Source organism: Zonotrichia albicollis, chromosome 14 (genome assembly GCF_047830755.1).
Source record: "Zonotrichia albicollis isolate bZonAlb1 chromosome 14, bZonAlb1.hap1, whole genome shotgun sequence".
Taxonomy (NCBI): Eukaryota; Metazoa; Chordata; class Aves; order Passeriformes; family Passerellidae; genus Zonotrichia; species Zonotrichia albicollis.
This window is the reverse complement of record NC_133832.1, coordinates 5455637-5483348: the sequence shown is the minus strand read 5'-3', so window position 1 is coordinate 5483348 and position 27712 is coordinate 5455637. Positions and strand designations below refer to the sequence as shown.

Sequence of the window (27712 nt, the reverse complement as noted above, 5' to 3'; positions counted from 1 at the left end):
CCAAGGGACAACCATGTGGCAGCGTGTGTGTGCCTGAGCACACGTCTGTGTGTGTGTGGGTGTGTGTGCACTGATGAGGGGAGGGGGATTTCATGGCCTTTTAAAAACGGAGATTGAAAGTTTGCGAGTAAAATTATATATATTTGTCAAAACATTTCAGTGCATCTTCTCTGAGCTCTACTGCAGAACCCAGGGAGAAGAGGAGCAGCTGGTGGGAAGGGAATTCCAGGGATCATCCCAACCACTCCTTCCCACGTGGCTCGAGGCAAGGTTATGTGGCCACATCATCACTGTTGGGCATCCCAGAGTCAGGGATAAGTCACGTGTGTACATCTGCATCCCTGGCAACCCGCTCTCCTTCTCTTAGAGGTGACACAGAAGGTGAGACCAGGCAAAGAACACACCTAAATTCTGCTGCCTCTGCAACCCTCCCTTTCCTCATCTTGCTCCCAGCCAGGAGCCAGGACACGGAGCCAGCGGAACTCACCGCTGTGCTTGCCCTCCCTTTCCTTTTGTTTTTTCCTTTCCTCCTGCCACTGCCAGAGGAAGAGCAGGAGAGTCCACCAGTCACACGCTGGTCACTCTTTGCACAAACCTGCTCAAGCCATTCCCCTCCTGACATCTTTGAGAAACTCTCCAGTGCTCCGAGTGAGTCTGTGGGTGCTGCCTTTAATCATCATCTCCGGTGGATTACAACAGCTGGATGAGCAGATAAAGACTTTTCTCTTCTTTTTCTCATTCCTTCCTCTTCACTTTTCCTCCTGAAGTCAGAGCAGTTCCCAGCCAGGAGGCATGGTGCTGGTGGGAGCCCTGTGCAGCCTCCTGCTCCTGTGCCTGGTTGAGGAGGGCACCAGCAAAGTGAGAAGATATTACATAGCTGCGGTGGAAACCAGCTGGGACTACACACACAGCAACTTGCTGTCCGTGCTGCAAGCGCCTGCAGGGTAAAGCTCTTCCTTTTGCACTCCTAGAGCCCTGCCCTGGGTGTTCTCCCACCCTGGCATGTGGCACTGGGAGCTTGGGAAGGGGTGGTGTGATGGGGAATCACTGAGGGCAACCCCTGATGAGGGACTGGTGGAATGGAGAGAGAAAGATGCAAACCTGCTCTGCATCGCTGTTCTGCACTGGTTTATCTTATTGCCATTTGCCTGGGACCTGTTAAAGTCTGTGCTAGGAGCCACAAGCTGATTTTCCAGCATGTGCTTGCTTTTCTGCTCTGCATCCTGGGGGCTTTGGGGAAGTGTGAGGGGAGATGGGCACCTGTGACTCCTGGGCACTGCAGAGGAAGGTTGGCTGTGCCCCCCTGACATAACTCTGAGCAGCAAAGGCTTTCCACTGTGTCTGCCCCTGGTAAAACCCAGCTTTAGTTATCCATATCTTTGTGTACATTACCTTGCTGGGGCTGAAATTTTTCCTCAAGGAAATGAAAGTAATTTGTAGCATTTGAGCAAAGCATGGTATTTATGCACAGTAGCAAGGAGGAGGAAGGCATGGTGGTTTTGCTGTGTACTTTGAAGTAGGAAGGAAAAATGGGCATCAGGATGGTGCTGTCTGAAGGCACATCTGGCTTGGACATGCATGGCTGTGAATGTTCTGAGGTTGGCATGGAGAATGGAGCTGGATGGCTACACCCCTGTGGGTCAAGGTGTGCCCATTCCCTCTGCCCTGGTTCCATCCCCTTCCCCAGGCTCTGCTGAGGCAGGATCAGCCCATGAGCCCATCTCAGAGCCACAGTGACCTGAGCAGTGAGGAGCTGTGGTCAGGCACTGAGAGCCAGTGAGGAGCTGTGGTCAGGCACTGAGAGCCAGGCTCTAGGGATGACCCAGGTCAGGCTGACTAGCTGCTGCAATCACTGTACCCCAGTTATGCTGTTTTTTCCCTTTCTGATTACTTCAGTAGGAAAATTGCATACAGCACCCCCCTTTTACTGATCCCCCTGCCCTGCTTTCACTGATGCTGCTCTCAGATCCATTAGGCTGTGCTTGGGGTGATGACTTCCCTCACACTTAATTTAGCCCTGTGGCTTTCCATTTCAGCACTGGCTTTATGATGCACTCAGGCACTATTCCTGACCCTGGAGTGACTCAGGGACCTGACCCTGCCTGGGGATGAGTGGGGTATTGGCAGGCAGTGTGAGGTCACTTGTCCTTCTCTAAAAAGGGGGAAAATAACACTGGCTGTCTCAGAGGGGCTTGCTGGTGTGCTGCAGTCTGGAGTGGCAGAGAGCTCCTGGGCAGTGCAGCTCTGGGGAAGCTGATGGGAGCCAGGGCTTGCTCCTCATGGCTGTTCCCAGCTGCATGGTGGTGCCTTTTCCCTGGCCCTGCTACAGGGGAGGGCACAGGAAAACAGCCAGGCTGGATGTCAGGGGCATGCAGGAGTGAGCCAGGAAAGTGTAGTGGGCAGGCAGAGCTGCCCCTGGAGCTGGGCTGTCCCTGAGCTGTGTCTGTGCTTCCTTCTGCCCCACACCTCAGTGTGCCAGCATCTCATGGCAGCTCCAAAGGGGCATCTCCAGCCAGGACCCCCAAACCCCCTGTATGTATCCAGGGCCTTCTCTGGCATGTTTGTAGAAAGCTCTGTCAAATTAATGGGCTATAACATGCCAGAGCTGCTCACACCTTCCCCATGATTTCAGTTTCTCTTCTTCCCAAGCACAGCCCCACCACAGGGTCAGAGCCAGCACCAGCACATCCTGCAGTGGCTCCAGGGCTCTCAGCTCAGACACAGGGCTGGTGGACACGTAGCAGCAGCCCATGTCTGAGTGTTTTGGCAGTGCAGGATGTCTCCCAGCTCCAAGAGATGAACAGATAGAGCGGCTAACAATGCTGATCCAAGGTGCCAGAAACTTATCGGCCTGCCTCAGCTCCAGCTGCCCCTGGGGAAGGAAGTTCACGGGGACCCCAGTCACAGAGGACTGGCCAGAAGAACTCTGATCAGACATCCCTGGGCTGATCCCGCCTGCTTGTCTCCTGTGGGCTCTGCTCTGCCAGGACTGGGACCCAGCACTGAGCCCTGCTGTCACTAAGAGCCCTCCCAGCCATGCCCCTGCATGCCAGCAGAATCCCCCTGGCTCCAGAGGCTTTCTGCCTTGTTTACTGCAGAATTAGCAGGACCAGACCATCATATCTCAGAGCTGCATTCTCAAATTTGTGCTTTCTGTGAGCTAGAGATTAAGGCACAGCTTCCTGAGAGTGGACAGCTGAGTGTCAGCAACCCTGAGCTCAGCTACCTCCCGGTCTGGGGACACAGAGGGGAGCAAAGCTGGGGCAGGACCCCACTGCCAGCAAGCCAGGAATAAGATATGGGTGCCTGTGGGGTTACAGGAGCCTGTGGGTGCCTGTGGGCTTATAGGGGCTGGGTGCTTGTGGGGTGCCTGTGGGTTATAGGATATGGGTGCCTGTGGGGTTACAGGAGCCTGTGGGGTTATTATAGGAACTGGGTGCCTGTGGGGTTACAGGAGCTGTGGGTGCCTCTGGGGTTTTCTGGGCTCCCATCCTGCTCTGCCCCCGAGGAGAGGGGACCCTGCTCTCCCCACAGCACCCTCCAGCTGCAGGTGGCTTCCAGCCAGTGCTGTGGGGGTGAGTGTGCACTGCCTTTCCTAAATTTGAGTCACTCTGTCTCCTTCCTCTTCCGCTTGAGGAAGAGCTGCAAAGGGAAACGCTGCTGGAGTGAAGGCTTAGTCAGAGCACGACAGCAAACCTTCCCTGCTTCTTAAGTGGGGAGAAAACACCACCTGGCTTTAGCTCCAAGCAAAACAAGGCTGGAAAGGTCTGTGTGGTTACTGGAAATGGTCTTAGTCCTGGGGCTGATAAGTCAGCCTCTGAAATCCTTGAAGAAATTCATGCCTTTGTTATCCTGATAAACAGGCTGGATTCCTTCTGGAAAATGAATTTGTTAAGCTTCTTACAGATAGAAAGTGGCCAGCCGAGATAAGTGGGGTGTGAAATGCATTCAAGGCTCTTTTATCTTTCTGCTGTGAAGTGTAAATCCCATTTTGGGCAGAAAAGAAACAAATGTGGGGACATTGCTCAGACACAAAGCAAACTGCCACCACCTGCCAGCAGCCAGTCTCTTTCCTGGGGGGAGCTGGGGAGGATGTGAGTTACAGTGATGTGATCTGATTGCCACACCTGAAGGTGCTGGGGCTGGGGTTGGGGTGGCTTCAGGGCAGGGGTCACCATGGCACTGCCAGGGCTCTGTCTCTGCTGCCAAGGAATCCTGAAACTGGACAAGGCATGAGGCAGGAGAGGGGCAGCAATGCCTGCTGCTGTGCCCTGCCCCAGCTGCATCTGGCTCTGGCCTTGTGCCTTCTTCCACCATGACTAACACCACAACACTAATCACTGCCCTGCTGGCATCTGCATGCTGAGCAAAACATTCCCAATCATACCTGGGAGCTGTCAGGAAACCCAAAGGACACAGCAGGGTGCGCCATCCCTGGGGATTGCAAGCAAGCTGTGGGAAGGGAAGGAAGGGGATGGATGTTGGATGTTGCCCATGCATGGATGGGTCTGTGCAATCAGCCTTGGCTTTCCTTCCTCCTGCAGCATTTTGGGGCATGCAGGCCCACGTCCCCCCCCAGCTGGTGTCCCTCCCCAGTACAGGAAAGCTGTTTTTGTGGAGTACCCTGATGGCTCCTTCACACAGCCCAAGCTGAAGCCAGCCTGGATGGGTAAGAAGCACCTGCAGGGTGGGGAGCTCCAGCAATCCTTGACAGCCACCAAACTCATCCTGGGCTGGATGCTGGCTGCTCTTCAGCCAGGAGGAGAGCAGCTGGGTGGATCTGGGTATGGCAGAGCTCCTGGGGGTGCAGGGGCCCTGCTGGAGCTGATGCAGCTGCTGCACGAGGGCTTGTGGAAAGCCACGACCCTTTGGGGCTGCTGGCAGGGTGTGAGCTGCCTGACCCCAGCTGCCTGACCTTATTGCCTTACCCCTTCAGGCCTCCTGGGCCCCACCATCCGAGCAGAAGTCCATGACACAGTGGTCATCACCTTTAAGAACCTGGCCTCCCGCCCCTACAGCCTCCATGCTGTCGGTGTGTCCTACTGGAAGGCATCAGAAGGTGAGCTGGCAGCACCAGGGGCTGCAAGTCCTTGTGTGGCACCTCCTGCCAGGTGTGCATCCCTCCCTCAGCCTGCTATTCATGTCCCTCTGCAAGGACAGATGGCCACAGAGGTGGCCTGGCTTGGGGAGCAACGTGATCATGCCCAGGCCAGAAATGAGCTGAGCAAACGATGCAGAGCAAACCTGGATCTGGTATAGAGGTAAAACACAGATTAAATTGAAGGCTGGTTGCTTAGGGCAAGGAAGATAGTGCTGTCCAGCCTCAGGGCAGGTGCACAGCCCAACATGTGAGTCTGGCACAGCTCTGTCACAGCCCTGAGACCTGTCACTGCCCTGGCATGGAGAGGGGCTGTGGTCTGGCTGGGAGGAAGGTGTGCTGGGGACGAGCCTTCAGTGGCATCTGGCCATTTCTTTGGTTTTAGGAGCAGGGTATGAGGATGAGACCAGCCAGCCAGAGAAGGAGGGGGACAGGGTGGATCCTGGCAAGACACACACCTATGTCTGGGAAATCCAGGAGAACCAGGGCCCGACGGACGATGACTCCGCCTGCCTGACCCACTCCTACTCCTCCAACACCAACAGTGTGAAGGACATCAACTCTGGCTTGATTGGAGCCCTGCTCGTGTGCCGACCTGGTAAGGACAGCACAAGGTCGGGACAGACCACATACAACCTTTAATGAAAGCAGAATAATCACAGGTGCCTTCCTGAGGGTGAGCAGGACAGTGGAGTCAGTGAGCTGTGCTCAATGAAAGTGCTGCTGGGGTTCAGAATTGAAATCCTGACAGCACAAGGTGCAAGAAGATGTGACTGGAGTAAGATTTGTCATCTCTGGCTGAGACATATCCTGGAGGTGGTTGTCCAGACCTGGAAATGACTGGGCACTGTCTGCAGGCTCCAGTGACTCACCAGGAGCAGCTTCTCCACTGAGCAAAGGTCTAAGGGGAGGCACCACAAATTGACCTCTTGATGCCTTCTGGGGGCAGCTGCCTCTCAACCATGGACTTTTGGAGACTGCAAGACTGGAAGCAGGGCTGTTGCAATTTGAGACACGACAAAAGCAAACCACAGCCTGGCCTTGGATTACCAGCTCTTGAAGAGCACAGAGGGAATTCCCTGGGTGGTGCTTGCTGACCTTTAAAGAAATCCATCTCATTGCATCTTGCAGGGACCCTGGCCAGTGATGGGAATGAGAGCCTGCAGAAAGAGTTTGTGCTGCTTTTCGCAGTGTTTGATGAAGGTAAGTGCTGGCTGAGTGGTGTCAGGCATTCAGCAGGGTCTGGGGCATCTGCTTTGCCATGTGTGTTCAATTAATGTGAGCACGGCTTCTCAAGGGTGTTCACCTGTCCAGTCCCCCCAGCCAGTGTGTTCCTGGTGCAGTACTGCCCCTCCTTGTCTTCCCCAGGTGCAGGGAGCTTGCAGCCCCCCAGCTCTGCCATGCCATGCCCTGGCCCTGCTCCCACCACACAGGTTAAGAGGGGATTCATTCCCTGTCATGTGTAGTGACATCCCCACACTCATGCAGAGCCATGGCCAGGTGTGCTGTGCATTCCCATAGGCACCACACATCTGAGCTCCCTGAGAAGGTTTATTTTGCTTTGAAATGCTCCCAAGTGACAGCTGACTGCACCCTCCTCTCTCCACAGGGAAAAGCTGGTACTCTGAGCAGGGTTCTGTCCCAGCTGCTGCTCAGCCCCAGGCTCACAACAGGACAGAGCTGCACACCATCAATGGCTATGTCAATGGCTCATTGCCTGGTGAGTCCTGCTGGGACAGGGACAGGGACAGGGCTGGGGGGCTTGGGATCTGCTAGGAGCAGGGCTGGAGCCAGGTCTGTAACCCTGAAAGGATGGAAGAGAAGAAATCAAGAGGAGTTTCCAGGTGATGGATCTGTTAGGCTGTGCTCACCTCAGAAGGGGTCTTATCTTTCACTCCTTGATCTACCTTTCCCATTACAGCAGGGCAGGAGCTGTTTGCTGCTGTCTGTGCTGCCAAGAGCAGCTGGCTTCCTTGGAGCTCTCCAGCAATAATGCTGGAAGCAGAGTTTTATTTTTTGTAGCCGTGTGGACAAGGTAGGAGGTAGCATTTAGCTCTCATTAAATCACCTTCATAGGATTTTGGGAATAGAGCCATGGAATAATTTAGGTTGGAAAAGACCCTTAAGATCATCAAGTCCAAGTGTAAACTTAACACTGCCAAGTCTACCACTGAACCATGTCCCTGAGTGTCCCATATACAAGTCCTGGGCAGCCGGTTCCAGTGTTTGACAACCCTTTCAGTGAAGAAATTTTTCCCATTATCTGACATTAACTTCCCTGGTGCAGCTAGAGTGATAAGGTCTTCTCTCAGACTCCTCTTCTTCAGAAGAGCAAAAGAAAAGGCTGGGTTTGATCTCAGTGGACACAAAAGTTGCTGCTTTCTGGTGTTCTCCTGGGAAAAGATCCAGAGCTGCCTGAGAGTGAGGAATCTCCAAGACAAACTGGGAAACATTGTCAGGAGAGTCATTACCACCAGCAGCTTTGGGGAGCCACATCCTAAAACCTCCCACTGGGGCCTGGCCATTCTCCAGCAAAAAAAAGCAAAAGTCGCCTAAATTCCCTGTCCTGATGGGTTCATAGAGGTCAGGATCTGAGGAAGCCACATGGTCAAACACCATCTCTGCACAGTGAGTTTTCCCTGGAGAAGTTATCCATGTCCACTCAGCATCCCCCTCCCTGGATGCAGGACCTGGCACCTGAGAGGTGTCTGATGGAGAGCTGGAAATGGAGAGCTGAGGGCCTCAGGATGGAACCTCCACCCAGTTTCCTCCAGGCCCTTGGGATCTGTTCCAGCCACCTCTGCACTCTGCCAAAAGCGAGTATTTGACTTTGGCTTGAGCGTCCATGAACTTGTTATTCACTTCCCTGCTAGATTACAGAGCCCTTCAGCACACGTCAGTTTCTCCCCAGGAAAGTATTTTTACAATGCAGTCAAGTTCTTCCCCATTTCCTAAGCACACTGAGCTCTTTGAGTGGCTCTGAGGAAGGAATTTTCCCCAGCACTCAAATAATCTTGGTGACTCCTCTCTGCCCTTTGTGGTATTTCAGCATCTGCTGAGGATGTGGAGGAGCCCTGCTCTAAATGCAATGTTTTAGTATCAGGCTTGCCAGTGCTGTGATCAGACAAATGACTCTCCTGTCCAGTGCCCAATTTCCCTATTTACAGAGTCAAGGAGCACATCTCTCTCTTTACCACTGCATCCCACTGTGACCTCCTACCAGCAACCCCCCAAAGTCCCCCAGACCCTAAATCTAGTCTTGTCTCAGGGGGATGGTGTGACCTGTGCCTCTGTTTTGCTCAGTTCACATTCCTGGGTGATTTCTCCAGCCTGAAGCCAGCACAGGAGCAGGGGACTCTACCAGACTCTACTCTACTCTACTCTACTCTACTCTACTCTACTCTACTCTACTCTACTCTATGTCAGACTCTGAGTCTGTGGCACCAAGAGTGGGGACAAGGGCTGGGCACAGTGCTGACCCCTGGCTGCTTTCCCTGTCCCCTGGCAGGTCTCACACTGTGCCTCAAGAAGCAGGTCCACTGGCATGTGATCGGGCTGGGCTCTGGGCCAGAAGTCCACTCCATCTTCTTTGAAGGCCACACATTCCTGGTGAGGAGCCACCGTCTCAGCAGCCTAGAAATCTCCCCTGCCACCTATCTCACAGCCCAGACCACGCCAGGAACAGCTGGCTGGTTCCGGATGTTCTGCCAGATACTGTCCCATCAGCAAGGTAACCTTATTTTCCAAGAGCTGGGGGGAAGAGCAGGTCAGGGCATGGCCTGGGCTCAGGGTTCTGTGCAGTGCTGCAGCTCCAGGCCCCTCCTGCTCCTTAGGGTTACATCCACCTGCAGCCTGGCCATACGAGATGACAAGGGTGGATCCAGGTTGGCCCATTTGATGAGAAAAATAGTGGAGAAATTTCCAGGCAGGGCTTGGGTGGGTGCCTGCCTGTATTGGCACAGCAGTGTGACCCTTTCTCCTGGCTGTCTGACCCCAGTTGGCATGGAGGCCTTTGTGAAGGTGGAGGAGTGTCCCGAGGAGCGGCTGCTGAAGACAGGGAAGCAGTTAAAGGAGCCAGAGGACCTGGATTACCCTGAGGAAGATGAGCAAACTTATCATGTGATCCAAGCACGCTCTTTTGCCAAGGACAGGCCCATGACCTGGCCTTACTACATTGCAGCAGAGGAGGTGGACTGGGACTATGCCCCTGTGAAGCCAGCATCTCTGGACAGGTGAGAGTGGGCATGTGTGCTCACGAGGCTGCTCCTCAAGGCAGCCCTGCCAGCTCTTCCCCTTTTCCCCAGAAATTGTTTTTCATTCTGCCCAACCTGGACAGTTTTGTTCTTTATTAATACTAACAGTTTGGCAGGACAGGAATGGTTTTGAAGAGGCCATGGGAAGGCAGCACCTGGCTTTGCTCCATTTTACCAAATGCCCTGCAGAGACATTTGTCTTCATGGCATTTGTCTCTCTGTCAACAAGGCCTCTGGAATCAGTCCCTTCTGAGCAGACAACAACTCCTGGTGACCTTCTCAGCCACCTGCCAGGCCCTTGGATGATGGAAGGTCCTGCTCTGTTTCTGACATGTGGCCATTTGCTCTCTCTCTGCCTTTGCCTGCAGAAACATGGCAAGCCTGTACCTGGAGCCTGGCCCACAGAGGGTGGGCTCAAAGTATAAGAAGGTGGTGTTTGTGGAGTATGAGGATGCAACCTTCAGGAAGCGCAAGGTGTCCAACCAGCAGGACAAGGGAATTCTGGGGCCTGTCATCAAGGGGGAGGTGGGAGATCAGCTGAAGGTAAGAGAAATGCAGTTTACCACTGTAAGGGGAAATTTCAGATGATGCTGTTCCTACTAATAGCTCTTTGCTTGTGGCAGAGGTCTGACTTTAGTCATTCAGGTGCTCTCTCCTGTTTGGCAATGCTCAAAGTTCACTGGAAAGGCAGGTGGTACTGGCAGCTTAAGGTAAATACTTTCAGTAAGATGCACAGGATATGGCCCAGTCCCTCTCATTTGACTTCTTTGCAGGTGTCTTAGGGCCTGTGTGAGTTCATACACGACCCATGACATCCAGCGCCTTCCTCTGAGGCAGGAGTGTCCCCTCATCCTCCGCTCTTCTCCATCTGTTTGCTGTTACCTCACAGCACCGGGGACTGTCACTTTTGTCTCCCAAAGTGCCTCTCCTGACCACTTGACTTGTTGCAGCTGGGAGGAATGGGATGGTTTCCAGCAGCTTCACATTTCTGCTCCCTTCCTGGGGTTCCCTGTGCGGTTGTGGGCATGTGACAGAGCTATTTAGAGAAATAAAGGAAGGGCTGCCTGCAGTGAAGTGGGGAGCACTCTAAAGCTCTTGATTGCTGTGCATACTTAATGTCCTGGTCCTCTGGGGCCTGGATTGATGGCCCTCTTCTGACTCATGTGTAAAGTAAGACTAAGGACAGCAACTTTCTCTTAAATAAATCTGATATTTTCATGCCCTCCTTACAACAGACACCTCCCAGAACAATGGAGAGTACAGGCTCATCACAGAAAAATGTGGTTTCTTGTACTCTGACTCTGTGATCCCAGACATGTCTGGGTCCCTCCTGTTGATCACTGGCAGGTTGCTAACCCCTGGGCAGTGCTGTCCAGTGTCTCCCTCTCTGCAAGGACACTGAGAGCAGCTTCAAGGGCTTACGGTGATCAGAAAACACCAGAACACCAGAAAACACTGATCAAAACCCATTCCTGCTGCCTGTCCTCATTTCAGATCGTGTTCAGGAATCTAGCCAGCCGACCCTACAACATCTACCCTCATGGCCTCACCAGTGTCAGGCCCTACTATCCCATGAGACGCTCACCAGGTAAGGCAGGCCATGGCAACTTGGGATATCACCTGGCCACTGCCATTTTTCTGGGCCAGGAGAGTTTCCTGAAGCTGGTTGTCCATTCATCCAAGCACCTGAGCTCTACAATTCCAGGGATTATGATGATTCTGGGTTCATATTCCCATTGGTGCCGTGTAACTCTGTCTTTAAGGAGGGCTTTAATGATGACTGGGAGAAGGGGCATTTCCAACCAGGGAGCTGGGACCACGTTAATTGATACATCCTGGAGGCCTCCACTTTCTGACAATGCAGGAACCATCCTGGTGATCCTGCCTGTGTTTGCAGTTTATTTACAGCCCTCATTCCCTGGGCTCCCTCTGACCCGCATTTGTGGGGGGGGTCACTGTGATTTAGACTCTCTCTCTCTTGCAGTTTTGTCGTTTTTGCTCTGGGCTTGTTTTTCCCTCCAGGTTTCATTCCCAGAACTGCTTTCACCCCTTGTTACTGTGCTCCCAGGACCATGACTTGTGCAGGGCCATCCCACATCCCACCAGGATCCTGGGATGGGCATGGGTGGTTTCCTCTGCAGCTTGTGTGGTCAGGAAACCTTTCTGAGCTCTTTTACAAAGTGGGATCACCCCTTGCAGGAGCAGCCCAGACATAACTGGTCTGCCCTTGGGTTGTGTGTTGCCAGAGAAGGATGTGAAGGATATTGCCATTGCCCCTGGGAAGTCCTTCACCTACAGCTGGAGTCTCACCACTGAGGATGGCCCAACAGAGGCAGATCCTCGCTGCCTCACCCGTTTCTACTACAGCTCCATCAACCCCGTCAGGGACACTGCCTCAGGCCTCATTGGGCCCCTCCTCATCTGCTCCAAGAAGTCCATGGATCAGAGGGGGAATCAGGTGGGTCTTTCCTTTGCTGCCTCAACTTCTAAGCTGAAAGGCTGCAATGACTGCGGTAGGTGAATATTTAAGTAAACCGAAATTTATCTGTCCTATTTCCTTCAACCCTACCAGCAGTCCTAATGCCTCTGCCTTCCCCATCCTCCCTTGCATGCTCTCTTTTCCCCAAATCTTCACCCTAACTCCTGTGAATAGCAATAAACTTCTCCATGCACCCAGTCTGAGACCTGACAGCTACACTGGGCATGAGGGATGCTCTGATCAGACCAGGAATAATTTCTTCCCTCTCTTTTCCAGATAATGTCAGACAACATGAAGTTGGTGCTGTTTTCAGTCTTTGATGAGAACCACAGCTGGTACCTGGAGGAGAACATCAAGAGGTTCTGCTCTGATGCAGCCCATGTGGACACCCAGGACCCCCAGTTTTATGCCTCCAATGTGATGCACAGTGAGTACTCAGCCCTGCAAAGCCCCCACAGACACAGGCTCATCCCTGCCCCAGGGAGTGAGCAGGGGATGCTCAGCAGCTCAGCAGCCATGGAGGGAATTTGGTCTTGAAATGTTTCACCCCTGCCCTCTTCCAGCTATTAATGGCTTTGTATTTGACAACCTGCAAACAAAACTCTGCCTGAACGACGTTGTGTACTGGTATGTCCTGAGTGTTGGGGCCCAAACAGATTTCCTCTCCGTCTTCTTCTCTGGAAACACCTTCAAGCACAACATGGTCTTTGAGGACGTGCTCACTCTTTTCCCGTTTTCTGGAGAAACAGTCATCATGAGCTTGGAAAAGCCAGGTTAGTGACATGGGCCATTCTGCCAACCATGGGCTTGGCATCCCAGCAGAGATCAGTGAGCATTTCCAGCCAGTTCTCTGATTGGTGCCCAATTCCCTTGGACAACTCTGAGAGCAAAGGGATCCACAGCCTGCTAGAACAGCAAAGTGAGAGGCAGTGATTTACTCTTTCAAAGCTTAAATCAAAGAAATTGAATCACGGTATTTTACTTAATTAGTAGGGTGTGTTAAGGTCACACATGCTGCCAAACCAGTAGCTGGCTGCAGTAACATGAGCCTGGTGGACATTTGCAATCTTGATTCCAAGCGTGGAGGTCAAGGGGAGTGGCAGTGCTGTCCCTGCTGTGGGTGCAGCTGCTGGTCATGCCATTTATCTCCACACTTCTGCAAGGACAGAAACCACAGCCACAGACAAGTCAGAGAAAATATTTGCTTCAGAGTTCAGTTATATTCCCCCCACTCAGCACTTTTCCCTTAGAGCTGTCAAACCATTTCCTCCTCCCAGAGAAGACACAGGATTTACCATGTGGTTGCAACACTGATATGAAGGTCATGAGCACTGCAGCCTGAGCCAAGCTGTCAGGGTTTGCAGACACCCCAGGAAGCTTTCTACAGCCCAGCCAAGCCTCACATCCGTTTGAGCTCGGATTCCTGTGCTTCCTCAGAAGCAGAGCAGCAGCTCAGCCGGCAGCAGGTGGCAGCTCTCTCCAGCAGCAGAGCCCAGAAATCACACATCTCACCCTCCCTGCTGGGAGCAAGCACACTGCCTGGGGATGAGAGAGAGATGCAGCCTTCCATTTCTTTCTCCTTCAGTGGGAGAGCTGTGCTGACTGTCTTTGGGAGAGAGGGGTGTTTGACAGCGCCAGGATGTCTTTGGGGGTGGGTTATGGTGGCTGCTGCTGCTGGGGGCTCCGTGGGTTCTCACTGCATTAACTGCTCCCACCAAGCTGTGCTTGGGCCCTCACAGGTGTGTGTAGCTCATTAAGCTCTGCCAGCCCTGCTGATGGTGCTTGTAAGGCTCTCATGTTGCCAGAACACCGTGGGTTTGGCTGTAAGACACTCTAGGGACTATGAGAGCATGGAATCACTACCACGAGCCAGAGGTTGCCTGAAAATACAGGTTGCACTAGCAAGAGAGCAGCATGGGAATGGCATCTTTTCCAATTTCCCACTGAAGTGAGCTGATGGTGTCCTCTTGGCCTCTCTTGAGACAGGTGTGTGGATGCTGGGGTGCCTAAATCCTGATTTCAGGGACCGAGGGATGCATGCCAAGTTCACGGTCTCACAGTGCCAGAATGAGCAGTACATTGATGAGGAAGATTATGTGTATTCTGATGGGGAGGAGGTGGCCTTTGAATTCCAGCCCAGGGGCTTCTCTAAAAGAAAGAAGTCATGTGTGAATGAGCAACTGAACAACATCACCTCTTCCAGAAATGAGATAGAGGAGACAAGATTGTGCCTGACAGAACATGGGGCCCTCCAGAGCAATGGTAAGATTTCTGATCCCTCTTCCAATGGCATATCAACATTTTTAGAAACATTGCCAAATCCAAATGATATTTCCACGTCTCCTCTGCCAGAGATGAGCTATGACCCAGTGTCCTATGAGTCCTTCCTGGAAGATGAAGAATTGTCAAAAATCCCCAGCCAGGATGAAGGGTTTGGAGCAGTCCCACGTGGAGAACACTTGGTGAGTGACAGTGGAAGGGTCCATGGTACTGTGAGCTCAGAAGAAGACCAGCAATGGCTGCACCAAGTCACAGCAGCTCCAGGAGAGGCTCCAGAGCTGCAGGAGCCAGTAAAAGGAATGACAGTCCAGTCTGGTGGTAGGATAGAGAACCTGGAAGCAGAGCCTCAAAAGACAGCTACTCATGCAACAAGCTTGTGGGACTCCATTGCTCATGCTGCTGGCAAAGCCCCTCTTCAGGAGAACAGGAGCTCAATTCTCCAGAATGATCTGGAGCACAACCTGGCACTTCAAGATGTGTCTTCACCGGGAAAAGAGGACAAGCTGCTAAAAAGGGCTGATAAAATATCCTTTAACCCGTATGACTCAGGGGAGGCAATCAGTACAGGCCTGTCTTTAAGTATTGATCACAACTCTTCCTCCACACTGAACAATCCTTCTGCAGATGAGACAGAAGATAATAGGACTTCTCATGCTGTGGTTCACAGTCACACCATAGAAAGCAATTATTCATCAAATGACCTAGATGCTAGGCTGGAAAAAAGGCCTCACAATGTGGTTTCACAAGGCTTTTATGAAACTTTTGAAGAGCAAAATGTTTCTTTGTCAGACAAACCTGTACGAGGAGAAAGCTTCACAAATGAGAGCAACCCCTTGCCTGTGAAAAGTGGCACAGAAAAGGCCAGTGGACTTGCCCAAGGCCTTCCAGAAACCACCTTTGCAGACAGCAATGACCTTGAGCCACCCAGCTATGTAATGACAGAAGAGAGGGATGAGGTAGTTTTGAAAGAAGTGTTTCAGGATGCTAAGGAATTAGCAGAGCTGGACAGTATTGCCCTTTCTGAATCGAACATTGTGACCAATGACACCAAGCCATTCCCAAATGGCTTCTTAAAGAGCCCTGAGCAGTTTCTGAGGCACAGAGTTACAGCCAGAAGCCCTGACTGGAGACCTAAACAAGGCAGGTCACTGGAGAGCAGAGGTTTGGGTGTTCCCAACACCAGCAGCAGGGACGGGGCTCAGCGCAGCAGACGCTCCCTGCCCTCACGGGGAGCACTGGGCACAGGACCTGCAGGGGCAGAGAGCAGCTCAGGAAGGCAGGGCACTGCTGAGGCTGCACACCTGGCCTCAAACTGGGACCCAGGCTCCCCAGGGGCTGTGGTGGACATGGGGGACGTGCACAGCCCAGCTGTGGCCAAGCTGCAGCCAGGCAGAGCTGCGGTGTGGGGGGCTCCTGGGAGACAGCAAGTTCGGGGGAGAAGCCACATGGAGGAGGAGACAAACTCTGTGGAGCAGTTGGGTCAGTCCAGTCCTGAGCCTCAGCAGCCCAAGGCCAATGCCACAGAGGACCACCTGCCTGGGAGAATGTCTGGGAGCACAGAAGGAACATCTCTGAAATCAGCCACCAGAGAGAACTGTTCATTGTCTCCAAGTCGTCCTCCTCAAAACAACAGCACCAAAAAGCCAGCAGAGTATGTGCAAGACACTTCTCATGGATGTCAGGTGCTCGGCAGAGAAGATGGCCTCAGAGAAATAGGGAACAGAGAGGGCCAGGGCCTAGGAGAGCCCAAGGAGGATGGGGAAAGCAACAGCACAGCTGGGGAGAGGAGCCACATCCCAGGACACAGGGAGGAACCAGCCCTGAACAATGGGACACATTCCAGCCCCTCAGAGACTGCCGAGACAGACTATGATGAGTACAACACAGAGCAGACCATGGAGGACTTTGACATGTATGGGGAAGTGGAGCATGACCCACGCTCCTTCCAGGGGGAGATGAGGCAGTACTTCATTGCAGCAGTGGAGGTGATGTGGGAGTACGGGGACCAGAGACCCCAGCACTTCCTAAAAGCAAGGTAAGTGTGATGTTCCTGCATGCATTCCTGCTGCACTGCATGGCATGGCATGATGTGTCACAGATATCTTTTATGAAAAATCCTTTCCGTAAGATTTTTTCCTCCTGAGAAGCTGAGAGGCCTCAAATACAAAATGTAAACAATGATTATCTGCTGCTGTGGAATGAAACAAGTAGATCTGTGATTAATCTCATAGAGTTGTTTCTAATTAATGGCCAATCACAGTCAGCTGGCTTGGACTCTCTGTCCAAGACAAAAGCTTTTGTTATCATCCCTTCTTTTCTATTCTTACCTAACCTTCTGATGAAATCCTTTCTTCTATTCTTTTAGCATAGTTTTAATATAATATATATCGTAAAATAATAAATCAAGCCTTCTGAAACATGGAGTCAGATCCTCATCTCTTCCCTCATCCTCAGACCCCTGTGAACACAGTCACAATGAGATGGCATGTCCTGGCAGGCAGGATCTCAGCTCTGTACCAGTACAACCCAGCCAAGCTGCCCAGGGGAAGGATGCTCCCAGCATCTCCCTCTCCCCAGGGGCGTTTAAACCTCCAGAAACTTTGAGCTTCCTTGCAAGGAAGGGTCAGGGATGCTCTGGCTCTGTATCCCCCTGGCCTGTGACAACCCTGCCATGCTGTGCTCACTGTGGGACAGTGTCACCTGACTGAGCTGACTGCCACCCTGCAGGGACCCCCGGAGGAGCAGGGGGAAGCACTCCTGGCAGTACCGCAAGGTGGTTTTCCGAGAGTACCTGGATGAGTCCTTCACGCAGCCGGTGCAGCGCAGAGAGCTGGATGAGCACCTGGGCATCCTCGGGCCCTACATCAGGGCAGAAGTTCAGGATGTCATCATGGTGAGTAGAAAGTTCCCATTTCCTATAAAACCATAAATCTCCCTGTCGTTGTTGTTGGAGTTCAGCCAGAGGGAGTGCTGCCCTGCAGTGCCCATGGGTTAACCTTCAGGGCCTGGGGACAGGAGCTGCCCTGCTGGCACGTGAATGGCACCAGACTGGGACTCAGAGGGAACCTCAGTGGCTGGAGGAGTGGGCCAGCAGGAACCTCAGAGTGTTCAGATGCAAAGCCCTGGAGCTGAGACCCAACCCCTGTAACAGCATGGCCTGATCAGCTCCTGGGCTCCATGGGGAGCCTTTTGGGTGAGGGGATGCAAAAAGGATAGTGAGCTAAGCAGGGCTCAGTGCAGCTCTTTTAGGTGCTCTGTATGAGGGCAGGCTTGGGCTTCCCACACTACCACAGCTCCTTCAACACCTACCTGAGAAGAAAGTGAAAGGCTCAGGACTTGTGTCCCTGGAGAAGTTCCCCAGTTTTCATGGAAATCTTCACCAGGATGGATGCAGCACCTTTGGGCTCCAGAGACAGGAGTGTAGCTGACCTTGCTTCCATTGAGCAGGCAAAGGCCTCATCCTGCTGACATGAACCCAGGACGTGCTTTCCACCAAAGACTGCACTGCACAGCTACAGCTTGTGCTTCAGCAGGGGCTGGCCACTGCATGGAGACCAGCTGGAGGCCTGGCAGCCAGGGACATCCTTCCCACCAGCTGGCTGGACCCACCACCAGGGCCCAGAGCACTGTGAGCATTGCTCCCTCACACATTGCACTGCTCTGCCTTCCCTCTGGTGCAGGTGACGTTCAAGAACCTGGCCTCACGACCCTTCTCCTTCCACTCCACACTGACAGCCTATGAGGGCACAGCACAGCAGGGTGAGGTGGTGCAGCCTGGTGGCCAGCAGAAATACACCTGGAAAGTGCTGCCCCAGATGGCACCAACCACACAGGAGTTCGACTGCAAGGCCTGGGCTTACTTCTCCAACGTGGACCTGGTAGGTGGGAGTCTCCATAGGGCACCCCAGGAAGGGGAGGAGGGCAGCACGCCTGGGTCCTCCTGGGAGGTCAAGGAATTTCCTATGGGGCTATGCTGAAAGCAGCTTGGGGCTGTGTGGATTCTCAGGTGTCTAATACAATGATGAATACATGCTGGTGCTCTCCTCTCCCTCTCCCTCTCCCTCTCCCTCTCCCTCTCCCTCTCCCTCTCCCTCTTCTCCATTTGGTTTTCACCCATTTCCCCAATTATTCCAGCCTATGATACTTACAAGAAAACCAGCATTCTGCAGTTCCTTACCTCTATGCCAAATCTTCCTGAATCTGGCCCCAGGGTCCAACACAGTAGGGACTGTTGGACAGTTGGACAGACAGACACCACGTCTCTTGAAAGCACATGCAAACACTTGTTGCTCAGCCTTTCTTAGCTCGGTGAACCCAACAAATGAATCCCTCCAGAGAGGGAGCCAGGCCAGGGATGCAGATGGGTTCAGTGCTTTCCTCTCTGCTGTCTTTTGCTGGTGTCAGTGCCTCCCCCAGCTCAGAGGCAGCCTCTCATTCCCTGGCTCCCTGGCAGGAGAAGGACCTGCACTCAGGCCTCATCGGGCCGCTGATCATCTGCAACCATGGGGTGCTGAGCTACGTTTCCAGGAGGCAGCTGGCTGTGCAGGAGTTCTCCCTGCTCTTCACCATCTTTGACGAGACCAAGAGCTGGTACTTCCCAGAGAACGTAGCCAGGAACTGCCGCCCTCCCTGCCGGCTCCAGCAGGACAGCCCTGACTTCAGGAGAAACCATTCCTTCCACGGTGAGGCTCCCTGCCCTTTCCATCCCACAGCCCATATCAGGATGGGAATGCCCCAGAGCCCTGAGCCCCTCTGACTGCTGCCTTTCCCAGCCATCAATGGCTATGTGAGTGACACCCTGCCTGGGCTGGTGATGGCCCAGCAGCAACGGGTCCGATGGCACCTCCTGAACATGGGCAGCACTGAGGACATCCACTCTGTTCACTTCCACGGGCAGCTCTTCAACGTCAGGACCGGCCAGGAGTATCGCATGGGAGTCTACAACCTTTATCCTGGTGAGAGGCAGCACCATGCACCCCCTCTGCCATGGCTTGTGCCCTCAGGAAGTTTCTGTGGGGGAATATCATGGAGGGGGAGTGGATCTGGACTGTTCTGTCCCTGTGCTTGCACAGCACTTGGCACAGTGTGTCCCATTACAGGCAGTAACTCTGCTCTCCATTCCTGGCCAGGTGTCTTTGGGACAGTGGAGATGTGGCCCTCACATGCTGGCATCTGGAGGGTGGAGTGCAAAGTGGGAGAGCACCAAGAAGCTGGAATGAGTGCCCTCTTCCTCGTGTATGACCTGAGTGAGTGATTTTCTTGTGAGCACACACACAGCCACGACCAGTGTGTATTTGAGCTTCCTCCCCCACATCTCTCAGCATTTCTCTTGGGGTGACCCAAGTGGGACCTTTTGTGTTTTCACTCTGAAGAAAAGTCACTACTTTAGCCCTTGGAGGCCTGCACAGCCCAGCAGAGAGCAGGGTCAGAAACACAGCTGGGTGAAGGCTGGGAGGCAGCTTCATTGGCCTGCAAAAATTTACTGCAAGAGTTCTCAGTCTCCAAATCTGAGAGTCTCTGGACCTTCCATAAAATGCACTTACCGAGGAAGTGCATGCATGGGCTGGTCCCTGCCTGTGCTGCCAGTAAGATACAGTGCCCAGCTGCCTAGCCATATATCAGGAGGTAAACTGAGGCATAGAGCAATGACAGGAGGCAGTGAGTGATGCTGCCTCACTGCAAGTTGGTCTGATAGAAATAGCTCCAAGAGCAACTGCAAAATCTACATTAAACTTCTGATTCCACCCCAGAACAACATGTTTCTAACTCACCACAAGTAAGGACTGGGGAAGTGGTGTGGGAGAGTAGTATTTTATCACACTGTGACAGTCTCTCTCCTGTTTATAAAAGAATATTAAATGTCAGCCAGAAAACGTTGCCATAAGTTAAAAATCCTCTTAAGATTTCAAATTTGCATTTTCCCCAGGAGCATTTGACATGCAGTGGAGATGCCAAGGTGTGACAAGTCACTAATAATAATGGTTATTATAAGAGACTAACATCCATGTGCTCAGAGACCAGAAGAGTCACAGAGAGAGACAGGGGTGTCAGGTAGACTTTCCTTTAGCAATGTGATATTTGTTTTCAAAAGATGCTGCCTAGCAACAAAAAGGCCCAGGAGCAAGATGTGGGTATAAGGAAGAGACACTTGTCAGCACTGCTGGGACATTAGGACATGGGAATGAGAGGTCATGGATTCAGGGAAAGGAGTTTGGCAAAAGGCTGCTGTGTCTGATGCTGGAAACTCTCTGCTCTTGACATGGGGGGTGTGAGCAAGAACTTCCAGCTATCTTAAAATCCAGAGATGGATGTGGAAGCCTCTGAAACCTATCCCTTGGTGTGAGAGAAACAAGCCTGGGAGCTCCTGGAGGCTTGCAAACCTCCCTGAGCCTGAAGGCTGCTACCCAGCCCAGACTTTTGCTGTCTAACCAACTGTGCCTGGCTTCTGTTCCCTGCAGACTGCCAGAATGCCCTGGGTATGGCCTCGGGTGGCATTGCAGACTCTCAGATCACAGCTTCAGGGCAGTATGGTGAGTAACTGGAAGGCAGGGGGGCTCAGGGCAGCTTCAGCCAGCAGAACTCACTTGTTTGCCTACCCCACTTCTGCTGCACTGAGTCCCTGGTAGTGGAGTCCTTCCCCCATCCGTGCCCATGCCAGCATCCCAGTCAGGACCTGGAGCCTTCCCACACAGCTGGCCCACGGTGCCAGTGCTCTGCCACCTTGTGTGTCACAGACATCTTTTATGAAAAATCCTTTCCTTACGATTTTTCCTCCTGAGAAGCTGAGGAGGAAAACAGAAACAAAATGTAAACAATGGTTATCACCTGCTGTGGAATGCAACAGGTGGAGCCTTGATTGGCCCAAGTTGGCTGTTTCTAATTAATGGCCAATCACAGTCAGCTAGTTCAGACAGAGAGTCCAAGCCACAAACTTTTGTTGTCATTCCTTCTTTTTCTATTCTTAGCTAGACTTCTGATGAAATCCTTTCTTCTATTATTTTAGTATCGTTTTAATACAATATATATAATAAAATAATAAATCAGCCTTCTGAAACATGGAGTCAGATTCTCGTCTCTTCCCTCATCCTCAGACCCCTGTGAACACGGTAACACCCTGTGTGTGGCTACTAAACCCCGGGGTGATGCTCAGTCCCAGTGCTGTGGGTGCACCTCTCACCACCTGGGGCAGCAGCAGCAGGGGCCAGCAGCACCCTTGTGTCTGTGCTCTCTCCTTGCAGGGCAGTGGGCTCCTCACCTGGCCAGGCTGCACAACAGCGGCTCCATCAACGCCTGGAGCACCGACCGCAGCAATGCCTGGATCCAGGTGAGGGGGACCCTGTGTCTGAGGCACCACTGGGGGCATTGCAAGGCCATGCTCATGGATGGGCAGTGCCTCCCCAGCTATAAACTGCTGTTCCTGCTGTTTCCTCTTCCCTCTGAGAGGGGAGAACTAAGATCCTAATGGCAGCTGCTCTGCTCAGGCTGCCGCTGGCCTGACCCCCATATCCATGCTCAGTGCAGCAGAGTAATCACTTAATGGTCCAGCTGCAGCACTGGATTGTGCAAAATCTCCCCAAACCCAAGGCAGAACAGCTCACCTCTCCTAACAGCTCTCCCCTGCTCACTCACAGGTGTTGGCTGACTTGTACCCTTATGAACAACTGGTTTAATTACTTTCATAACCAGTGCTCAATTATGTCAGGAGGAAGCAAGTTTTTGGGTTTTTGGGGCATTGCCTGAACATGGCTTGGGTTTTCCATCAGAAGTGAATCCCTGACTTTCATTCTCAGGTGGATCTTTTGCATCCCACCATTATTCACGGCATAAAAACCCAAGGGGCCAGACAAAAGTTCTCCAGCTTCTACATCTCCCAGTTTGTTGTGTTCTACAGCCTCGATGGGCGAAGGTGGAAGACCTACAAGGGGAATGCCACGAGCACGCAGATGGTGAGGTCAAGGGTCTTGAGAGGAGAGTGCTGCCCCCAAATGGGGTGTCCTGGGGTGAGGAGGGCTGGGGAGCTCTGTCCACGAGGCAGAAACCTCCTGAGCCCCTGAGATTAGAGAGAGACCATTCAGTGCCAGGTGGCTGAATCACAGGTCTGCAAGGGACTTGCTGTCCCATCTGTCTGATTTTAAACTATCTGAGCTACCTCTTTCCACCATCCCAGGTGGCTATGAGATCCACCTCTCAATGTTATGTTGTGTTTTACTTAGAGCTAGGCATAAGATTCTACCTGAGTATCTTTTTTGACCTCAAAGGCAAATTTGCCTTTCTAAAAATATTGTGCAGGCACAGATGATTTGGAGAATCTACAGTCGCTAGAAAAAACCCACAACATAAATATGTAAAAGCTGATCAATCCTCTGGGAGAAGAGTAGCCAGAAAAGCCTCCATTGTGTGCACCATCTGTGGCTACAACTTTTCCCAGGTTCAAACGTTTGAGGATTGACTTTTTTCCTTATTTTTCTCACCACTGTTTGGTGAAAATATAAAACCAAGTTAATTTGCACAGACCCAAAGTTTCTTCTTCTCTTTTTCTTTCTCAGTGTCCCACTCACACTTTGGCCTGAGGCTCACTTTAGATCATTTCCCTGAGTTGTCATTTTTGTGTGCCAGACATGAACGTTCTTCTCCCCAGTAATCCTCGTCCTGCCTCTCTTTCCATTCATGCAACAATCCTTTTCCTCCCTTTCCCTGCAGCTGTTCTTTGGGAACGTGGATGCCAGTGGAGTGAAAGAGAACCGGTTCAAGCCCCCGGTGGTAGCTCGGTACATCCGCATCCACCCCACCCACTACAACCTGCGGGCCACGCTGCGCATGGAGCTCCTGGGCTGCGACCTCAACAGTGCGTGTCCCCCTCCCATCCCAGCCACCAGGGCTGCCCTCTGCTCTGCTCTGCTCTGCTCTGCCCTGCTGGGGTGCTGAGCCCCAGCTCCACCTGTGCCAGGACCCTCAGGCAGTTATGGAGGAGGAAGGAGGCAGCTGGAGATGGCACTGAGGTGTTGAGGGAACAAAGCTGGAAAGTCTCATTGTGGTCTTAGAGATAAAAATACCAGAGGAAGAGCCAGCTCTCACCAGCTTTTTTACTGAGGCACAGGAAACTTCCAGCAGCAGCTAAGCTGATAGATGGGGAGCTGCTGCCCCAGTCTGTGGGGGCAGAAAGCAAGCAGAGACAGATGCTGTTGGCTTTTAGTCTGGTTTTGCCAGTTGAAGGTGAGATGGCTCTGATAAACACCACAGCCTGGGGAAATGGTGCCCTAGGATCATGTCTTTGGCTTTGCACACCTGCTCTGTAGCAGCTAAAAGCAGCAGTGGCTGTGCTGTCAGCCCATGCCCCAAACCTGCCAGCTGGCTCTGGAGCAGCTGTGCACAAGCACACCTGATCACACAAATGCAGAGTGTCTCCCTGACAGGTATTCTTGTCCTCCTCCTGGAGACAGGTTCTCCTTATGTTTCCTTACACCAGAAATTCTTCACATTTCTTTTAGATAAAATCTCCAGGGAGAAAAGAAGATGGGAGTAGTGAGGTCAGAGCAAGGCTGCACACAGGGGCCCCAAGCAATGCAGGGACCATGGCACTGCAGAACTCATAACCAGGGCAAAGGCATGCAGGGCAGCTGGAGCAGTGAGCAGGCAGAAGGCATCTCCATGGTGGGTCAGTTCTAGCCCCTGACAAGCATTGCCTCTCTCTTCCAGGCTGCTCCATGCCCTTAGGAATGGAGAACAGAGGGATCCCTGATGAGCACATCACTGCATCCTCCCACAGCGCCAACATCTTCTCCAAATGGACACCAGCCCTGGCCCGCCTGAACCTTCAGGGCAGGACCAATGCCTGGAGGCCACAGGTAGCCTGTGTGAGGAGATGGCAGGCAGCTGGGAGCCCAGCAGGGTCCCCATGTCACCTCCCCTAGTGTGGGAAGTGTGTGCAGCCACATGCACCATGCAAGCTGCACACTCACTGCCACACTGATTTAGCACCCAGCAGCTCCGAGCAGATGCCTGGTATGGCAGGTGAAGCAGAGGGAATGGCAGGGCCAGCCTGGCTTCAGCTGCAATGAGTGTGTCTTCCTCATTGCTGCTGGAGGGTTGATGGCAGTCTGTCCTTCCCCAGAGCAACAGCCCCAGAGAATGGCTGCAGGTGGACTTCGAAGTAACCAAGAAGGTGACTGCAATCATAACCCAAGGTGCCAAAGCTCTCTTCACCCAGATGTTTGTGAAGGAGTTTGCTGTCTCCATCAGCCAGGATGGCATGCACTGGAGCCCAGTCCTGCAAAATGGCAAGGAGAAGGTAGGCAGGGCTGCTCTGTGGCCAGAGCCCATGCCACCACCCCCAGGGCAGCAAGCACAGCCCTTGGCAGCAAACATGCTCACAGGATTTCTCTCCAAGAGCAGTGAGCCAGGCTGTGCTTCTTCCTTCCTTAAAGCATCCCAAGGGGTGTTTGTCTGGCTTGATCCTGTCCTCACTATGCCAGCCAAGTGCATCCCTGGCTTCTCTCTCCTCTCCAGATTTTCAAGGCAAACCAAGACCACCAGAGCACAGTGAGGAACAGCCTGGAGCCGCCTCTCTTTGCCCGCTATGTGAGGATACACCCCCGCCTGTGGCACAACCACATTGCCCTGCGAGTAGAGTTCCTTGGCTGCGACACTCAGCAGGAGTACTGACGGCTGCAGGGCCAGGAAGGGGCACTGCCAGCCCAAGGACACACATCCCACCAGGCCCTGAGCCCTCCCCAGGGCTGGAGCCATCCCTCCAGGGGCCTGGCTGCCCCTGCTGCTGGGGAAGGGCTGCAGAAGTGGCTGGGTCATTATCTGCCTTTTCCTGTGTCTGCCAGATGCCATATACTCAGATGTAATGATGAAGAATTAAACAGTAATTTTCCAGTATCTCTCTGCACTTTCTCCTCTGCTTTAGCCTTGGATTCCCCAGGGACTCATTCAACATTACCAGCAGCTACAAATTAATTAGCCTCAGAGCTTCTCAGCCTCGTTTTGCACAAATTCTTGCTGTCCTGGGCACTGGAGGAGGAAGAGCAAAGATAAGGATAGGGGGTGGAGGCCCTGCTCCAGGCCCCAGTGTCCATTTCACAATCGGTGGGGATGGGAGGCTGGAGGGAGGCAGCTCTTGCTCAGCCTGACTCGGCACTGGGCTTTGCCCCTGCACTTCCCTTTGTCTCCTTTCCACAGTGCTGCTGCTGCTGTGGCTGGCTGCCATCACCCTCCTTTCTGTTGCTGCCTTGAGCAAGCTGTCCTTGCTCTCCACAGGAGTTCTGTGGGTGCCTGTGCCTCCCAGGGACCCTGGTGGATGAGCTGCCACCTTGACATGACCCCCAGCAAGGTGTCCATGGGCCAGAGCCACCTTCCTGACACCTGTGGCTTTCCCCCTCCCTGGCACCCACCCTACACAGTGGCAGAGGTTTCCCTTCCCAGGAATGACGATGAGCAGGGTGACATTGGCTCCTGCCTCATTCCTCCTGTGGAGTGGGGACCTTCCAGAGCAACAGCCACCTCACAAGGCTGGGGAGCACCTGGAGGGCTGTGGGGAAGGCATGGAGGTCATCCTTGTTGGGCAGCACTTCTCCTCCAGCAGCTTGCCAGAGCCTGTGCCATCCCACTCCCAGGGCAGTGAGTCCTCCATCTGTGATGGGGGAGCTGGGTGGTCCCACAAAACCTCTGGCAGCTGGTGTGGCAGGGAAAGCAGGGTTGTGAGGGGCTTTGGAGAATGGCAGGAGTCAGCTGGTGTGGCAGGGAAAGCAGGGATGTGAGGGGCTTTGGAGAATGGCAGGAGTCAGCTGGGCGCTGCCACAGTGGGATAGGCAGGACAGCAACATCCAGTGATTGCCTTGTGAACTTCCACGGTGCCCCATCAGAGCTGGGCAGTCTCTGCTCACACCTGTAGGAGACGTGGCCTGCAGCAGGTCTGGGAACAGCTGTGCCACAGCACAGGGGACAGCTGTGGTGATGAGGACACCAGGGCTGTGCCATGACCAGGGTGGTTGTGTGAGGGATGGCTGCTCTCAGGCACCCAGCTCCTGCCTCCATCACTGCACTGGGCTGTGTGGTGCACAGAGATCTCCCCTCCATGGCCTGTGGCTGGAGGAAGCAGGGACATGAGCTGCAGACCACCCCAGTGGTGTGACCTGTCTGGGAACCCACACCCAGGGGAGATCAGAAACCGGTGTTTCAAATAACAGCTTGAAAAAGCCTCAGGCACATTCCACACTGCTACACAGGGAGCCTTTGCTGTGGCCCTGGCAGTGATTACATTACAGCCCAGACAGGAGATGCAATCACCCTTTGGCTCAATTGCATTCTGGCAATAACCAGGCACAGAGGTGAGGAGAGGCTGCCTAGCAAGCACTGGCCTGGAGAGAGGGATAGGAGCCATGAGATTCTCAAAGGGAACACCCCTGCTTGAGGCAGAGTAGCCCTCAGCCTGGGAGGACAAAACCTGCCACCTCAGGCCCTTTACAAGGCATCCTTCCTCAGCTCCAAAACAACTCCATGGGTATAAATACCCTTCAGGGTCTCTACCAGTGGATGCTCAGGCTCATCTTCCCTCCAGAAAGAGGCTGCCATGTTCTGGCACATTTGTGACACAGGGTTAGCTCAGAGCAAAAAATCTGTGCACCAGAGCCCACTCTGGATTATTTTCAAATAGGAAGCACAGCTGAAATCTCTGCAGGCATCCCAGCAGCTTTCACCCAGCAGCCCTGAGCAGCTCCGGGATGTTCTCCAGCCAGCCAGGCAGCAGGGAAGGGGCTGTGCTGAGAAAGAGCAGTAGTGGGCAGGCAGACAGATGTGTCTGAGCCTGCCAAGTTCTGGCATCCATTACTGGAAGCATGTCCTGACATTTATCTTGTGAGGAAAGGAGACCAGACGCTGTTTCCTCCCAGCACGACGCAGATCTGAAATGCATCACATCCTCCCCCAGCCACAGACGTTTCTGTGCAGGGAAAGGGCTTGACCAGCATGAAGCCCTCTGCCTTTCAGCCAGCAGATGCCCTGCCTAGTCACAGCCCTGCAAAGAGTCCCTGGATCCTCCTGCACCCCAGGGATCTTTTGTCTTTCATGGCTCAGCTGCCAGGCTTGCCTGGGCTGGGTGATCTGGTGCCCACACAGCTTTCTGGTGTCTCCAGGAAAAAACACAAAATACATCCTGGCTGTCTCTTTCTGTTACAGCCCAAGCAGAGATTAATTGGATAGCCAAAGTGTGTGTGGTTTCAATGCTGAGCCGCAGCCATAAGCCATGGGTCAGGGATGTTTCTGAATCTCATGCTGGCTGGAGGGCTCTTGGTGTGCTCCCCCACGAGATCAGATGTGGGGAATGTTTGCAGCTATTGCAGCTGTGCAGGTGGGCACCATCCTCTGAAAAAGTTGCCAGCACACAACAGAAACAGGCAGTATCAGTCTGAAGAGAGCACCTGAGCAGGGACCATGGCCAATGGGGAACACAGCAGATTTAATCACAGCTTAAATCCAAGCTCAGCCATGGAGCTTCAACCAAGCTGCTCACCACCTCCTCCACCTCAGTTTTCCCATATGCAACCAAGAGGGAATGAACACACTTAGACATCGTTTTTCTGTCTGTCAGGTGCCTCTTGT

General features: G+C 53.1%; 1 protein-coding gene across 4 annotated transcripts; it reads left to right on the top strand.

The window, feature by feature from the left end:
- Positions 1 to 131: 131 nt before the first annotated feature.
- On the top strand, positions 132 to 25010 carry F8 (coagulation factor VIII). 4 transcript variants are annotated; one of them, XM_074551477.1, is made up of 27 exons: positions 132 to 381; positions 768 to 944; positions 4545 to 4669; positions 4937 to 5059; positions 5484 to 5696; positions 6230 to 6301; positions 6708 to 6818; positions 8607 to 8828; positions 9096 to 9330; positions 9720 to 9894; positions 10846 to 10939; positions 11598 to 11809; positions 12107 to 12257; positions 12394 to 12603; positions 13817 to 16145; positions 16838 to 17003; positions 17791 to 17988; positions 18564 to 18792; positions 18883 to 19065; positions 19240 to 19356; positions 20569 to 20640; positions 21349 to 21434; positions 21901 to 22056; positions 22811 to 22955; positions 23807 to 23955; positions 24222 to 24398; positions 24617 to 25010. In XM_074551477.1, the coding sequence occupies exons 2-27, from the start codon at positions 793 to 795 to the stop codon at positions 24770 to 24772; spliced, it is 6258 nt and encodes a 2085-aa protein (XP_074407578.1). In that variant the 5' UTR covers positions 132 to 381; positions 768 to 792; the 3' UTR covers positions 24773 to 25010. The 4 variants fall into 4 exon arrangements, with proteins under 4 accessions (XP_074407578.1, XP_074407577.1, XP_026647741.2 ...); XM_074551476.1 differs by lacking the exon at positions 132 to 381 and adding an exon at positions 412 to 648; XM_074551478.1 differs by lacking the exon at positions 132 to 381 and having other exon boundaries at positions 413 to 944; positions 13817 to 14092; positions 14183 to 16145.
- The last annotated feature ends 2702 nt before the right edge of the window (positions 25011 to 27712 follow it).